Source organism: Lachancea thermotolerans (genome assembly GCF_000142805.1).
Source record: "Lachancea thermotolerans CBS 6340 chromosome D complete sequence".
Taxonomy (NCBI): Eukaryota; Fungi; Ascomycota; class Saccharomycetes; order Saccharomycetales; family Saccharomycetaceae; genus Lachancea; species Lachancea thermotolerans.
In genome coordinates this window covers 26299-43649 of record NC_013080.1, presented here as the reverse complement: position 1 = coordinate 43649, position 17351 = coordinate 26299, and the positions used below count along the sequence as shown (strand labels likewise).

General features: G+C 40.4%; 5 protein-coding genes across 5 annotated transcripts, besides 1 other annotated feature; 4 read left to right on the top strand and 1 right to left on the bottom strand.

Moving 5' to 3' along the window:
* Positions 1-2353: 2353 nt before the first annotated feature.
* KLTH0D00440g (L-lactate dehydrogenase) lies at positions 2354-3334 on the top strand (the record flags this gene model as incomplete). Its single annotated transcript, XM_002552697.1, has 1 exon — positions 2354-3334. One exon carries the CDS (start codon positions 2354-2356, stop codon positions 3332-3334), a length of 981 nt encoding a protein of 326 aa, XP_002552743.1.
* An 852-nt stretch (positions 3335-4186) lies between these two features.
* KLTH0D00418g (alpha-keto acid decarboxylase family protein) lies at positions 4187-5872 on the top strand (the record flags this gene model as incomplete). Its single annotated transcript, XM_002552696.1, has 1 exon — positions 4187-5872. The coding sequence occupies one exon, from the start codon at positions 4187-4189 to the stop codon at positions 5870-5872; it is 1686 nt and encodes a 561-aa protein (XP_002552742.1).
* A 499-nt stretch (positions 5873-6371) lies between these two features.
* KLTH0D00396g (MCT family MFS transporter) lies at positions 6372-7841 on the bottom strand (the record flags this gene model as incomplete). Its single annotated transcript, XM_002552695.1, has 1 exon — positions 6372-7841. One exon carries the CDS (start codon positions 7839-7841, stop codon positions 6372-6374), a length of 1470 nt encoding a protein of 489 aa, XP_002552741.1.
* Positions 7842-8710: 869 nt separating this feature from the next.
* Positions 8711-9832, top strand: KLTH0D00374g (KLTH0D00374p; the record flags this gene model as incomplete). Its single annotated transcript, XM_002552694.1, has 1 exon — positions 8711-9832. One exon carries the CDS (start codon positions 8711-8713, stop codon positions 9830-9832), a length of 1122 nt encoding a protein of 373 aa, XP_002552740.1.
* Positions 9833-11461: 1629 nt separating this feature from the next.
* Positions 11462-11878: a long terminal repeat.
* Positions 11879-14766: 2888 nt separating this feature from the next.
* Positions 14767-15525, top strand: ZPS1 (Zps1p; the record flags this gene model as incomplete). The annotated part of the gene is made up of 1 exon (XM_002552693.1): positions 14767-15525. The coding sequence occupies one exon, from the start codon at positions 14767-14769 to the stop codon at positions 15523-15525; it is 759 nt and encodes a 252-aa protein (XP_002552739.1).
* Positions 15526-17351: the final 1826 nt, after the last annotated feature.

Here is a 17351-nt window from a genome sequence, read left to right as displayed (position 1 = left end):
ACTGGGGTTTGAATGTTCCTGGTGTTTTTGAGTGGCCATCCATTAAATTAAAATTTTACCCTCGGTTCTCTGCAAAAACTGCACGTAGAAGGGAAAAGGTAGAAGCTTTTTGATCGAACCACAAGTTACAGCCCAGCAAACAAAAAAAGGGCTACTGGAACGAATATTGGTAGGCTCTGGTTTCAAACACATTTCAAAAGTCTTAAAGTGCGCACGCGCAAATAGCAATTTGTTTTGTTGTAGTACTTTGGAGGAATCAGTGGCGAAATGGTTTTCGCCTACTATTCTAAATTCAGCCTACTCTAACTTTCGTGGCGACCTGTTGAAAAAGGAATTATAAGTTACTGTGGCGGTGAGGAATGAGGCTCATTTGAGCATTGTAGGTTTTTTTCAAACATGGCCTTTGAACCTTAAGTGGACAGTGAATAGCAGGTTTAAAAAAAGGCGCCTGTTTTACTCTGTTCTAAAGAGCTGGTAAAGGCTTAGTTATTACATTTGGCTGATAGGAACGCTCGCTAGGCTGCTTCCAGTTAACAGTTTTCAAGAGGACAATGATACTCAAATGTTCAACTTATTGGACTTTCTTACAAGAGCTCACAGTCAGTGAGTATTTGAGATGTTTGCTATCAGTACAAAAGTTTTATTACAGGGTTGTATTCATGTTTTAAGGTAAAGAGGACTAAATGTAATTCGAGGTCTCAAGCCAGAGAAAGCTCTTCAGATTAGAGACTACGGCCAATATGTCCTGTGTATAATGACCTGCTTAGTCAAGACTGCAAATTGCCAACGAACCCGGGTAATAAGTGCCTCTACATTTTCTTAATATGGATTGTTTTATCACAAGGCCTCATTTGACAATTCTCAGGTTTTCGAACTGAGCTCTTTGTATTTCAAAATTCCAACCAAGGAACATCGGTCTTCTATGGAATTATGAACACTTGCTTTGACCTTGACATACATTATATTCCTTTAAGTTAGCTAACTGGATTTGAACTGCAAGTCAGTTTCTAGAGCATCCACAATCAAAATACATATCCACATTCAACGCCCCTTTCCGTTTATTTCTCAACTAAGGGGGTGTCGAATGAATGTATAAATAAAAGTCTTAGCTCTCTACTCCATCAGTGTATATGTTTTTGAAAGCTATGAAAAAAGATCCTGAACAAGGTTTTAACGTTTGTATCTTGATGAAGCACCTCAGCGGTTAATAATGTTGCTTTTTTTGCCCTTAAGGGGGCACTCAAAAAAATTTATATGTTTTACGAGAAAGAGTATTTTAATATAACATATTCGGACGTAAGCGAACCCAAAAACCCAAGAGTTTGTCATATATGATCATGAACTCAGTATAAGCTCGTCGCGTTTTAAGTAGGCCACCTAAACTCGTGGCCTTAAGAAAATAGTTGAACTTTAGAAGGGGGAAGATCTCTCGAGTGGTTCGACAAATATGTTCTGTTTGCCTATTCCCCTGTTGGAGATTCCTTCCTAAGCCTGTTTGCCAAAACCAATTATTTTGTGTCTTTTCAAACCGCAAACTCTTACTAACTTCAGGAACTAATTTTTTCAAATAACCAAAGCACAACACTACTTTTCAAAAAAAGGTTTTATAATGTTTTATGAGGCGTACAGCATTATACTAGCCAACAGTTATTGCAAATGCATAAAAAACGTAAAATTGGGATGAAGCAAAAACCTGAGAGATGTTCGAGCTTTGCAGGAAACAACTTAAGCGTGTTCAAAAGGCAGACTCTGTCAATTACAAATATAGAGGCCATTGGTGCTAATTGTCGACAGAAACTAAATACCTTAAGAGTCTTTGTAGTAACTTTGCGGTAGGTTTCTATCTATCCAACAGGCTTATTGTTGTGAAAAAAGTATCATTCTTTCTTGCGTTAAACACGATAGTGGGCTGATACTCTAGTTTTGTGATATGATACCTTGAATAAAGAGGCAACGTGGAGCAAAGATCAATAATATCCCTTGATAGCGTGATAAACACAGCTGCACGTTTGTGGCACTAGGATTTTTTGCTTTGGCGGTCCAGAGAGCCTTTTCTGTGAACTAGATACACTGACTGCTCAAACAGTGAACGACATTTTGCTCTTGATGCAACATCCAAGCAATCCTGCGCATATGCATTGCAGTACGGAATTGGCGGCCCATAAAGAAACGATCTGCAGAATGCCAAGCCTTTTTTTAGATGCCTCTCTCGAGGTTTATTCCGAGACATACGATAACAGAGATAAACAAAACCTATATAAAGTCAGATAATTTCTTGGCATTTGGACCCCGAAGCTTATAGCGCAACTTTAAGAAAAGCACCACACTTTCTTAACACTTTAATTAAATCAAAATGGCTCAAAACAAAGAATCCTCAACCATGAAGGCTGGCCTAAACCCAGTCAAAGTTGTTGTAGTCGGAACTGGAAGCGTTGGATCGACTACAGCATATACATTGCTTCTTAGTGGCATGGTTGCTGAGATTGTGCTGATTGATATTAACAAAGATAAGGCTGACGGTGAGGGTATGGATTTGAACCACGCTGCTCCTATGACCACTGACTGTCGCGTTTATGTTGGAGACTATCCGGACTGCGCCAATGCTGCAATTGTAATTATCACAGGAGGAGCCAATCAAAAACCTGGGCAAACTAGAATGGATTTGGCAGCCAAGAACGCTAAAATCATGCAGGAAATCATTCCAAATATTGTCAAAAACGCTCCTGACACCATTTTGCTTCTTGCCACAAATCCTGTGGATGTTCTCACCTCTATCAGCTACAAGCTATCAGGATTTCCTGCCAGCAGAGTCATTGGATCTGGCACCTTGCTTGACTCTGCTCGTTTAAGATACAATCTCAGTAAGTATTACAACATTTCTTCTGAGAGTATCGGCGCCTTTATTATTGGCGAGCATGGCGATTCCGAACTTCCAGTTTGGTCTCTCGCCAGTATTGCTGGAATGAGGCTCCGCGACTACTGTGAAAAGTCAAACCAAAAATTCGATCAAGATGCCCTTGAGAAGATTTTCGAAAAAACACGCAGCGCAGCTTACGATATCATAAAGCGTAAAGGCTACACGGCATATGGTATTGCGGCGGGATTAGTTCGCATCGTTGAGACAATTCTCAAAAACGAGGGGTCATTGCTCACAGTGTCGACCGTTGGTGACTACTTTGGTGTGAAGCAGGTTGCTCTGAGCGTTCCCACAAAAGTCGACCGCACTGGTGCTCACCATATTGTTGGCCTGTCCCTGGACGATAACGAGATTGAAGAAGTAAAAAAGTCTGGCCAGAACATCAAATCTGTTTGCAGCAGACTTGGTTTCGATTGAGTAACGCCATATATCTTCCTTTTTATGTTATGTAACAAAAACTATGCCAATTTTGTTCAAAAAGTCAAACCCAAATTCATTAGCTCAACAATTCTCAGTTTAGAACAATTTGAAACTTAGATCTTCGATAGATCGGACAGGCAAACAAACATGTTTCGATGCTTTTGAATCTTTCCTTTTACAAACAACATTTCTGTGTTAAACCTGATTATTGAACCTTAACAAACCTCACCTGCCACTTCCAGGCTGTTTGATCATACGAGTCTTCTGATAATGACTACACGATCATCGTATTTGTGCTTGTTATCTCTTCCGGCTCTCTCCGGTTCTCTCCAGGCTTTGCTGTGCGTTGGGAAGACTAGAGTACTTTTCTTGGCTAAAAAAAAAGGAAAATACGCCAAGCGCCATAATATTGTCGTTAGATTGTGAGGTGCCTCCAAATATCACCTGTTTTCGAGCCTAGTTGGCCTCGCGGTGCGTCGCATTAAATTGAGCGATTGCTCTCAGCCAGCGCATCAGATCACTCTTGTCCGAAATCAAGGCTAGGTTTGCTTCTTTGCTTGTTTTTTTGCCAAGACCTAAAGGCACAGGGCGTGAACGACAAGAATGTAGTAAGCGCATTTTTTCTTGGCAAAAAAGTCCGACAAAAAAAACATAACGTGAGATTTTTGAGCAGGTAGCAAAGGGATAATGAAGACGTCTTACAGAGTCACAGATTTGTTCAATTAGTGCACTAGCTAACCAGATATTAATGTATATAAAGCCCCTGTTATATCCATGACTAACCTCAATGCAAGGAGAAAGCTAACCAATTAAGAAATAGTATCTATCAACTGCCGATTTGGATAGAAAATGACTACTGTGGGTAACTACTTGGCAACAAGACTTGTACAAGCTGGGATCAAAAACCACTTTACAGTTCCTGGTGACTATAACCTTGTATTACTTGATAAGCTCCAAGAACACCCCGAGCTTGAAGAAGTCAACTGCTGTAATGAGCTTAACTGCTCTTTTGCTGCTGAGGGCTATGCAAGAACAAAAGGGATTGCAGCTGTTGTCGTTACGTTTAGTGTCGGTGCCTTTTCAGCTTTTAATGGTATTGGAAGTGCTTATGGCGAAAACTTGCCTGTGATCTTGATTAGTGGCTCTCCCAACACTAATGATAGCAGCGATCACCGCTTGCTACACCACACAATCGGAACCCATAACTATGACTATCAATATGAGATGGCAAAACAGATAACTTGCGCTGCTGTTCAAATCAAGTATCCTGAAGACGCGCCAAGTTTGATAGACTACGCGATTAGAGAATGCCTGGCAAAGAAAAAGCCATGCTACATTGAAGTCCCCACAAACATGGCGTCTGCAATTTGTGCACCTCCAGGGCCAATTAGTAGTTTGGTAAACTCAGTTCCGACTCCTAAAGATGTTCTATCGCAGGCTGTCAATGCGTCGGTCGATTTCATTAATAGCCATTTAAAACCAACATTACTTGCTGGCCCGAAGTTGAAATGTGCTGATGCTCAAAAGGCTTTCTTACGTCTTGCTGAAGCACTGAAATGTGCAGTAGCTGTGCAACCTGCTGCAAAGTCAATGTTTCCCGAGGACCATCCACAGTTTGCCGGCGTATACTGGGGACAAGTGAGCACCAAAAAGGCTGACGCTATACTCGAGTGGTCTGACTTAACCATTTGCGCAGGCTGTATCTTCACAGACTACAGCACTACCGGATGGACTGCACTTCAACCCTCTAGCCACCGACTTGAAGCAGATGCTGATAACGTAAGATTTCCCGGCCACTCCTTTGACCAAATTGGACTTGCGAATTTTTTAAATGTCCTTGCTGAAAGAGTTTCAGAAAATGATAAAAGTTTAATCGAGTACAACCGTCTCCGTCAGTCTCCTCCCTTGATTAAGGCGGCGGACCCCAAAGCTGCTATTACCAGAAAAGAGATGGCAAGGCAAATTCAACAGTTGATCACACCTAAAACTACCTTATTTGCTGAAACAGGGGATTCTTGGTTCAATGGTGTTCAGATGGATCTCCCAAAAGGTGCACTATTTGAAGTTGAAATGCAGTGGGGACACATCGGCTGGTCAGTTCCTGCAAGCTTGGGATATGCAGTCGGTGCGCCAGATAGGAGAATCATCACCATGGTGGGAGATGGATCTTTTCAAATGACGGCCCAAGAAGTTTCCTTGATGGTTCGTTTGAGAAAACCTATCATTATTTTTTTGATCAACAACTATGGGTACACAATTGAAGTTGAGATTCATGACGGTCCCTATAACAATATCAAAAACTGGAATTATGCTGCTCTCATGGAAGTATTCAATGCGAATGAAGGTAGTGGCAAAGGTTTCAAAGCCCGTACAGGAGGTGAACTTGCAGATGCTATTGAAAAAGCTCAGGCAAATGTTAGTGGCCCAACATTGATTGAAATTCAAATTAACAGAGATGATTGTACAAACGAACTCATCACATGGGGTCACTTTGTTGCCCTCGCAAACGCGCGTCCCCCGAAGAAAACGACTTAAATAATGCTACGAACTTAGTAACGCTTATATTACAGCAGCTCAGACTGATACATAAAGCTGCTAGCTCAAACGCAAAAGATTGGTATGTACTGAAAGCTTCAGCAATTTATTAGAAATTTGGACAAAATGGAAAATGTAGTTTCCAATTTAAAGCTTGCTTCTGCTATGATTTCAAAGTCAACTTTTGATTTTGCACTGATATCCATAAAATATGGCAAAAAAGACGTAGATTCGAAATTTCCCCAGCGCAGTTTAACACTGTGATAGTTATATCTTTAGATCAAAACGATGAAAATAGATACTATGAGGACGAGCTACTTGCCTAAAATTTTTGAGCAATTTTTTGAATTATATATGGCGCAAATAAATATATTGCTTGTGAGCTAGTTCTGCGCTAACAAATTGGTGAGTTAAAAATGACTTGTTTGTGTGGATGTATTGGAAAATTACATAATTTGTAAGTTCGTTGTAGAGTCAACTGTCTGTCCATCGGAAGATTTCAGAATTTACACATTCTGAAACCCGTGCAAATGGAACGTGAAATTATAAAGCATATCGACGCCGCGATCATCATCATGGAACTGTAGACTATGAAATCATTGTAGTTAGAAATTTTTCCAGAGCCGATTATCGCACCACCTACGGGGATAACTGGAATAGTCATGAGTGCCTCTAAAAAATAAGCTGATGAGTATCGCTTCCCAAAGTCGGTAGTTCTTGAAATTTGTCCGATGCATACGGGGGGTAAGGAAAGTATCGTTCCCGTTGTAAAGCCATACAGGATCGAGTACGCCCATAAGACTTTCACGTTGCCGCCAAAGGGAAGCCACATTACTAAGTTGAAAAATGCCGCCAATGAAACCGTAATGATGACCATATTGAAGCGTCCTGTCCATCTATCGGCTAGGTAACCTGGTATGTATCTTCCAAAAATTCCAACCGCATTAGTAGTAGCGATCAATGCATAGGAAACCTCTTCTGAATTGCCGCGCGCTAAAGAGTACGAAGCCAGATATGTGGAAGAAGCGGTAAGGGAATTTTCTGCAAAACCCATTCCTAGAGACGCAAATAAGAACTTCCAATCCAGGAAGTAGCGCCAGTTAAGCGATGAATTTAAGTACCATTTAAAAGCCTCGGTTTTAGTGTGAAACGGCTTAGACTCCGGCTTTTGTCTTTCGCGGGCAAAGATAATGGAACAGGCAAGACAAGAAAAACATATCAGTGCTAAAATGCGTAAAGCCCACGAAAACCCAACCTTCGAGTACAGACTCCTCAACATAACAGGAAAAATAACACCCCCTACTGACCCCCCAATCGTTGCTATGCTGGTAGCGAGGCCCCTTTTTTTCAAAAACCATGTGGCAACACAGCTAACAAGAGGTGTCATAAGGATTCCAGAAGAAATACCTCCAAGAACAGAAAAGGCTAGAATAAACTGCCAGACTGTTTTGCAGTCCGCAGTTGCAATTATAGCCCCAGTAAAGAGTATGGTCCCCACACATAGTGGATCACGCCCTCCATTTCTGTCAAAGTACCCTCCCGCAATTATACAACTCGAAAAAGTGAGAGATAGGTAAATAGAAAAAATCCACGATACGACAGTTGAAGACTCAGAAGCAAGCTGATGCTTGGAAATGTATGACTCAATAGCTCCCAATGAATTAACGGTACCAAACACAGGAATAAGCCCCATGAATGACCCAAACACAACAAGCCATGCCTGGAACCCTCCTTCTTGCTCAAAGATCTCGATCTCTTCAACGAGTTCATTTGACAAGGGAGTCTCTTGAACATTTCCGCGTTTCGCTTGAAGTTCGGCACCGAAAAGACGGCGTTCTTCTGCAGAGCCTTCATAGCCTGACGTTGTGGGGGCCTCAAAACGTGAATCTTCAAAATGGTCCTTTCTTAAGTCCTTTAAGCCATGAAGGAAAGCGCGTGTGGGTTTCTGGAGCATACTTGGCATCAACATCTTGAATGATTTATCGCTGCGTTTCTTAGACGCTGAAAATACCCTAATTAACCCTCCTCGTATGGGCTCCAAGTTCTATTACTCTGGAATATATGTGAGACAGCCTTGACAGAGAGCTCATGGAATTGCATCAATAGTAGATTTTCCCGGGTGCCTAGTAAGGTGCCCAATGAAAATATAACAGAATGAGTCAAGATAGACGCACGTGATATGGTTTGATCAGGAAAAGATTAAGCAGATGTGCTCTGTCAGCTCGAAACATCATGGCATTGAACATACATTTTGCCAAGAGGCGCTTAAAAGACTTGTAGTACAGCAGTTATGCAAAAACTCCGTTCTTCATTTGTATTGCTGCACCACTAATTTTATTCGCGTTCCTTTTAAAATCGTCTCTCGCCGTTGGTTCTTGATTAAGGTAGCTCCTACTAAGTCAAGATACCTGGCCACCATTTTACTCAAAAAGCCTGATAATTTCGGGAAGTAGATTTCAAACAAAGCGGTCATACACTTTTCAGCCGATTTTTGGCCAGTTCTTTTGACGTTGCCCACTGCTATAGGCTCTGAAAGATTCAGATACTATCGCAGTTTTCTCCTTTATTACGCAGACTTTGCTAGGATGGAAGCCATCTTGTTACTCGAGAAGCTCAACTTCCTTCCCTTTTTCTATCTTCTTGAGCAGGTTCTTGATATGCTATTGCCTTGAGGATTTTTAATTTGAGTTTTTGTCAAGTAATATGACAGTCATGTGATATTAATTTTTCTTCGGAAAGGGTGCCTGCATCCCCCTTAAGACGAAGTGTGTATAATTGATTTTTGAGATATTATAACGCTCCGTAGCATAACAATCTCGAAGGCAGCAGTCGAAGAAGATGAATAAAGCATGTGTCCCTGACAAAGAGGCGCAAAATGACTTCCTTCCCAAATTCTTTTACAAGAGTTCACTGAGGTGGGCTCTTGACCAGTTAATGAGGATGCCTTTATTTTACCTTCTTCTGAGCTCGATAGTTATCGATATAGTTTGGTTCTCCATTGGTAACAAATTGCATTCTTTCTGGATACATGTTCCGGTATTTTCCTCCCTCCTCCTCCAGATCAAAGTCACAAAAGCGATTTCAAACTCAATTCAGCGTTTATGTGAAATTGTTATAGAGGAGGGCCCTGGAATGCAAGAAGAACAATGGGACATCGCGGCCGCCCGCATGAACTCACACTTTTATGAGCAGGGGTTGTGGCCTAACTCATGTTGCCTGTATAGTGGAAGGCAGTGCCATGCGGCTTTCCGGCATTTAGTTATGACACCCTACAATAAAAAGGAGGAACAAATTCAAGCTTCTTACTCCCTTGATCAGCAATTACCACTTGAAGAACAAGCAGCAAAAGTCTACATCGAAAGCGTCAGTCGTTGGTGGAACACATACACTGCAAATCTCGAGAGCAGCGCGCAATTTCATATCGAGAATACTCTTCCTCAACAAGAATACAGGAGTAAAGCATCATGGTGTTTTTTCAAATTCATTGAAGTTGTCATGGGACAAAGCTCATTTGGCGGTATGTGTTTTTATTCAATCTTGTTGAGCCTTTTTTTTACCAGTTTTACAAGTTTCAAAAACTATGATTCTCTATTAGGCGTATGGATCGGAAATGCGGCTGGCTTTTCAATTTGTGGACCCCTTCTTTTTTTTGTTCTTAGAGGCGCTGATTTAGATGCGCCACACTTAATGGCATTTTGGGCATCTGTTGTGGCTATTGAGCCCCACGGAGACATAAATAAGTGGGGCCTGGTGGCAAGTCACACTAATCATTATTGGAACGCCTTGAATGAAGAAAGCCCTCGAAATTTTTTCTTCGATAGTATGGACTGCAGAAAAGCATTCAAAAATAGGTTTTCCACCTCCCTATTGAGGAACAAAGGCAATAGTCATATTTATAGCGACTTAAGGAAGTACATTGAAGAAGCGCTTGAAGCTTCAAAAGAAATCAACGAAAAATAAAAGTGTGCTGTTCAATTCTCGGTGCTATCTAGTATATTGTCATTTTGTAGAGGTGTAGTATTGAAACACTACACAACTCTTTGATTCGTATCTATTAAACTATTTATTGACTGGATGCCAACTCGCTTTTTTATAAATTAGAAACTTCAAAGTCCATGCGTGTTTTTGGCGACTCATTGTCGCTGCTGATGGTACCTTCCATGAAAATTCTGGAAGTTCACATGTTTCAAATCCTTCTATCTTGCATCCCATCCCAAGCAGGGTGAAAGAATTAAAATTGAATGGAAACTTCTCAAGACGCTCAGTCTGTATTAGCAGTAGGAACTCTTGCAATTATTATCTAAAAATTCGAAATGGAAGAGTCAGGTTTGATGATTCCTGCATAGGTGATTGAAAGAAAATTATGAGTGCGTCTAACGAAGTCTCCTCGAAAAGCTCACTTTTCTTAGCTCAAAAACTGAAACCACATTTCGCTGATAATTCATGATTGCCTTTTTGCATTCTAGCTTTAGTTCAGGGAGATATGATGATACTTCTATGAGGCTAATTTGCTCTTTTTCAAGAGGTTTCCAGGTTGCTTCTTGGGTTTGGGCGCAGAATTTCAAAGCAGCTGCTTGCAAGACAGGTAATTATCATCTCTAGAGATTGCAAGCACCCCTCGTTGCCAGTTCGATAAAGCAATTCACGTTATCTCTCACCAAGAAAAAGCTTTAGGCTTTGCACTTCAAAAGAAAATAACCTATCAACCAACAAGCCAGTAAGTCAAAACAAATACTCTGTAGATTGAGAAGCTCTCCAGAGAGTTAAGAAGTTCAAGGGCAACCTTAAAAAAACTATTTAATTGAATACCTTTTTCCAGAAGCCAGCTGAATTAAAACAGAGCCCTTTGAAAAAGGGTTGCTTAAAAAAAAGTATAAAGATTGGAATTTTGCTTGGTAGTATTCCTTAGCATCAAAGAATGCTGGTGCAATGTGAATGTTTATTAAGCAGTATCATCCTGGTTCAAAAAACACCTTAATCTCTTTTCAAACATATTACTAATCGCAGTTGAAGATTTTCGTTTTCTAGCTAATGTTACTTTTGTTAGGGCATCTGCCTACACCAGTGATGGTTCCCCAGAAAGAGGGCCGAAAATACATTTTGGAAATAGAATCAAGTGTAAAATGAAGCATAAACTCGATTTTCAAAAAATCGAACTTTTTCTATATCGTCAAAAAAATCCGCGAGAATTTTCATTCTAATTTTCGAGCCATAGGTGGTTACTTAGCAGTTTGGTTTGAATCTTCAAATGAAATCTTTATAGTTGAACAAAGGGGTATAAAGGCTCCGCTTTTTAGTATAAAGAGGCAAAATTTATGCCTAGTTTTCACTACGCTATGTAATACACCATTTTTCATAGGACAAGGTCAGGGTACTTGCATATTCCAACCTATTTATGTTTTTTAGCTTCCATCTGCGTCCATATCGGTATGATCATGGCAAGCTGAAGTTGTTCAATAATCTTCATGCCGCGATTCATGAATACTCAAAAGCAGTAGCGCTTTTCAAAAGTATGCCTTGTAATGAAAATGGCATACGACTAAAATCAGTAGGTTAAAGACCTTCTCCAGGATAGCCTGGTAGTTTTATTGTCAGATTGTGAGCGGTTCGTTGGTGTGTGATAGTGCCAAGTTGCATAATGACAAATTGGTATGAAATGATATGGCACATGGACATATCGTAAATACGACGGATACCCAGCTAAGTCACGTAGAAGGCCCACATTGACCGTTCATAGTCCAGATCAGACCACAGTGGCTTGGAGAAGGCAAGGAGTGGTGCCACCAGTACAATTATCACCTTATGATTAAGACTCAGCCACGTCCCAGAAATTTTGTATAAATCCGGATCATTTCTTTGGTATGGACGACGTATTTCTTGAACAAAGGAGATAGCGGGGAGATATTTAGTACCATCATCCGCGAAGTAGTTTACCTAGATCATTATGGAAACCCTAGCCAAGGAATTTAAGACCCTTTCGACCAATGACCCAGACTCGCCTCAATATTTATTTCTCATGAAATTTAAGCCAACATAAACTATGATGGGTTTAAAGCGTAACTACTAAAAAGAATAGATATTCTGTGGAGCCATTTTAAAACATGATCAGGGTATCATCATTTTGAGATGTATCTGATATGGTTTGAGTACATATTGTTTTCTATTGCGATACCTCGTCTTCCACCAGGACCAAGGTTTACTAGCTCTCTCAAGCTCCTGTATAACAAAGATGCATCCGTGAGCTTAATAAATGAAATCAAGTTAACCTGCCACCACTGGAGTATAGAAAAAATTAAATCCACAGAGGATTAACCTAACCTAAGGGGAATCTCAAGTCTCTGGCATGGTAAGCAAAATTACTTAACACGCATCTCCCTTGTAGGCGGGCCAAGCAACTCGAAGCGTTAAGCGTTAATCGTAAGTCAGCTCCAAAACTTGAAGCTTTCTATTATTCAAAAATTGAACTACCAAGTTGAAGGCGACCGGTGCTTATTGTATCTGGGACAAGTGAGATATGCTTGTCTTATTTGTAATCGCTCTTCTACATTGTTCAAAACTACTTTCTAGCCTGATGTCTGACATTTTGCAAACGTTTAACTGATTATATAAGTACGAATGAATTGGTCGCTTTCCTTTCTCCTATGAAGTGATTAAACTAAAGAAAAAGTTCGAATACACACTTCTATGATAACTTTATCCGCATGTATCCCCTTTTTTCATGACATATTTCTAGACTGCAGAAGGAGCATACAGTTTACACACCCTAAGAAGCGTCTCCTATACCAAAAACCGTTTTTGGAAGTGAGCCAATATGGCGTCTTTCCGAGCTGATGAAGTAACATGTGATCCGGGCTGCAGTTTTTGCTGGAGTATTGGACGCTATTTTCCCTTATCCAAAAAATAAAGCTCCCAAACGAACTATGTTTGTTGCAATTATGTTATTATCGCCGCAGTCGTACCTAGAGTATAAGTCGCGAAAAGCTGTGTTAAAACATATTTGGCTGATACGTGAAGAGGTTACTCGGCAATCCCCTGGAATGAATGGCGTAGTGAGGGATATTATCGCCGGGAAGGTTAATGACCATGTTTGCAGAAATGGCAGTTGGCCCGGCCCTTACTGTGTCTTTGATGGCCAGGAGTACCACAAAGCTTTTCGACGAACAACTTTTTGGTCGCATAATAGGAGGCAAAGCAAAGAAGAAGGTGTGAGATTAACACAGGAAACTGATTCACACGATGTGATGTTGGTTTACGAAGAGAGTATACACCGCTGGTGGAGGGAGTACTTGAAATTCCTTAATCATGATAGTAGCATCCAGTTTACTAAAGAGAAGCTCCCCAAGGATGTTTATCTTTGCAAATTAACTTGATGTCTTTTTCGCTACTTATATGGTTATTGTGGAGGTTCCAAAAACCATCCTTTTCTGCTCAACTCGGGATCGCTTCTCTCGAGTATTATGATAATTTCTTTATTGTCAATGTGCTTATCGTTTTCTATTATGGTGAGAGGGTGCGCATTTTTATCTGTAATAGCATTATTCTCTCATATCCTGGCATTTCCGTTTTTCTGCTTTACGCGGTGTCTGGAATTGGAAACAAATCATCTGATGATGTGGTGGATTATCATAAGCTTCGTTCAACCGGCCAACAACTTGGAAAAATGGGATTTAGTTGCCAAAATTACCAATAATAAATGGGGCCACTACCACAACCGCAACTTGAACAATTTTTTCTTTGATGGCAAGGACTGTTTAGAATTTTCGATAAATTGTATTCTTCAACCACTCTGTCGAGAAATGATTGGGCACGATTAAATAGAGATCTGTTTCCATTTCTAAGAGAGGCGATCGAGGCTGCTACTTCAAAATGTGTAAGGAAAGTGCATTTTTAGACCTCAAAAAGGCCAGATTAAAATTCCTAATTTATACCGGCTAATACTATACCGCGCCCATGATAAACTGGGCAAAAAATCCATGGAATATATTACCAAAATTATCATAAACCTAGAGTTCTCAGTAAAACCCCGCGTCTTCCAAGGTATTACTTCCAAGCCCCAAATGCTGGTTGTACTGGAATGCTCTAGAGGTCAAAGAACAAGTACCATTGTCCGTAACTGTCGTAATCTTAGCTAGCCAGCTTCAGACCAAATAAGGAAAAGCATATCTCAAGCATGGCGGCGTTTTATTGTTCTCTTATGTGACTTTTTACCACAGTGCCAAATTTCTAAAGGAATTAGGTATTGCTAGCAAATCTTAAACACACAATTGAAAAGCCTGCCTTGGCGCATAGCTATAAGTATTAATATTCAGGCCATGCAAAGTCTTTTTAACAGCAAGTTTTAATCTTTTTCTAAAAGAGACCGAAAAGTATATTGGATGCCAAAAGGATAAATTTCTCGGACGTTGATGGATAGAAGCGCCCAAGCTCCAAAAAGAGTAAAGAATGGAGAAAAAACTTAGCCTCTGACGTAGCTAAACGCTGAAATACACTACTGTCAATGCATAGAAGGTTACGTTGAAAAATCAGGCATGTTCGGTAAAAAAAAAAGTCCTACCGAAACAGCCCAGCAGCTCAAAAACAAGATGGCAAGGCCCCAAAATCACCATCAAAAAATGATGTTTCTAACATCGAAAAGGCTAGAGTTCTCTTAGTTGGAAGACTTTGCTTCATATTTTTGTTCCTTTTCACAACCTATGAGGTACCCAAGAAGGTCATTCTTTAGCTTGTGCACTACCCTTTTTGTGACACAGGAAATGGAAATGTTTGGGATTCAAACCTCTGCTCAGCGGGATTTTGTTACGTTTTTCAGAAACCATTGGTAAAACTCTGCCGTAAAACCCTTTTCAGAAATTATAAATTAGAGTGCACAGATGCGTAGCGCCCTGCACAATTAAATGTTCGAAAACTTCAAAGTAATGAAGATAACCAATTTATTATCGTGCACAAGTCTACTGGCGGCTATATCATTATCAGCTCCGGTCGAATATAGTAGCAATGCAACCATAAGCTCTTATGTTGAGTATAATAGCGATATTCCAGGCTGGGCCAGACCGACATTTCCTGAACTTTATCAAACATGCAACAGTACCAAAAGACGTATTCTTCAAAGCTTCATAGAAGACTCTTTGGAAGTTTCAGCGTATGCCAAAGATAGATTGCTAAATTATGGAGCAGAAGACGTGTTTTTTCAAAGGTGGTTCGGTAATGGCAGCATTATAACTGTTCTCGGGACACTTGATCATTTAGTTGAAGCTTCGAAAGCGGGGTTTGTGTTTAGATGTGATGATATCGACGGCCTGTGCTTAAAGAATCCAACGACTTACCCAGGCTATCATCGCCAGACTGCTGATAAAGAAACAGTCATTTGCGACTTGTTTTTCCAGTCCAAAAAACCGTTAGTCAATATATGTTATGAAGGGGCGATTAAAGATGTGGGCCCAAAACATTATGCAGGTGTTGATATCTTGCACAGGTACCTACACATTTCTTCTATGAACATGAATGGTTTTATTGGCGAGTTCGTGGAGGAGTTCGATGACCTCGCTGAGTTTGCTAGTGGCAACTCAACATTTGCAGTGAGAAACGTTGATAGCTATTTGTATTACATGGCCGACGTTTATAGCTCTTCTGTAGTTCCTGGGGGCTGCTTGTGATAGCTAAAGTGTGAAGGAAATTATGACGACCATTAGTCAAAAGCCTTCCGCATTTTTAAGGCAAGCTATTTTTTTCCAGTTTGGAAGAAGCACTATTTTGAGCACAAGAAAACTGAGTGCAAAGATTTTCCAATCAATGAAATGGTGCAAGATTTTCTTCAGCCTTTTCTTTCAACATTGAGAATCGTTTGCTTTTGAGGCAACTCCAAAACATTCTCGACTTTCCCTGATTGGCATGAACTACGCAAGCATCCCAAAAAATAGTTTATCTAATTCACAAAAACTGTACACGCCAGAATAGCTTGCTGATTGTGTATAATGATAAATATTAACCATTCCACAAGCCACCAGCGGTATGTTGAGTAATGTTTTTTGAGCCCGATTATTTCGCCAGATTCCTTTTTCAATGGTTAGGGCTAAAGGATAATAACATCAAAGCTTGTTACGTCCATCATCCATACTAAATCCTCAAAAAAGTTTTAAAATGAAAACATTAATGTCCAGACTTATGTCTCTGGAGCTGAACAAAACTCCTCTGTTGATATGCTAAACAAATTTCCGCAGATAGGAAAGCGAAAGGTTAGATTGGGCTTAACACAAGTGCGAGAGGATGGCAAGCAGAGTTAGTTTTTTTACTGTTGTGCAGCTTTTCATTTCACGATAGCAGCTCTGCCAGGGTATGCATTTGCGAAATCAGTCAACATCTTATCCAAGTGGCAGGTCAATTTTTGAGCAACTAAATCCGGAATACAAACATTTCAATATTATTTTGGTGATGACGCAGTAGGACTCCAATCACTGAAACAAAACATTGACTTAACATTTCGGCAAAACCTGTCGGTTTATCAGTAAGGGGCATTCGCTTCTAGCATAAAAAATGACGGAGAACAGCTCTTTTGTAATGTCAACACTACCGAAACATGTGCAGAGACGTGCTGCCTTCATTTTTTCATTACTTAGAGATAACATTGTCTTTTTCAGTGTTCCTTGAGATGCCACATGTTTTGTGAAATTCAAAAAAAATTACACCCCCGAGACATCGGGTTCGAAGTGTGGCACATCAAATGTTAAACTCTCTAAGTACCATGACTTTCTTCGCAACACCGGGCTCCAAAATCCTCATATACTATGCCTTTCGCCTGCGTTGTGGCCAAATCTTTTCTCGGCCATGAATTTTTACTTTTCGGACTTTTAAGTTGGTAAAGACTCTGTAGTTCCGACAATGAGCCAATAATTAAATACTGAGCAGCCACCCAGACCCTGTAGCAAAGTATAAATAAGGGCGCATGCGAAAGACATCAAAAATTTTTGACTACAGCAACCGATAGGCTATTGCACTTTTGAATCTTTCAAATGACCAACTGAACTTAATCCCCACCCGCACCCTCTGAGAAAAAAACCCAGTATCAGGTCTCTCAGGAAGACTTAAGCTCATCCGAAAAAAGCGAGAAAAAGGTCAGCCATAGAGATGCGGATGAGCTTCTCGAATTCATGACCAAATACGAGCAGGGAGCAGAGCCCCTGACACAGGAGGGGAAAGCTGACTTTGTTAAGAAAAACTTTACAATTGTGACCGCACTAACTCTTGTTGTCACACTCATTCTGTTTATGGATAAGTCTACGATTGGATACACTACTATATTGGGGATATATGCAGATACAGGCATAACAAAAGGCGACTTTAACAACCTGAACTCTATTTTTTATGCTGGTTACCTCATAGCACAATGGCCTTGTCATGTTTTAATGCAGAACTTACCGTTGGGCAAATATCTATCGGCAAACATATTGTTGTGGGCTATTATCGTAGGTTTAACACGAGCATG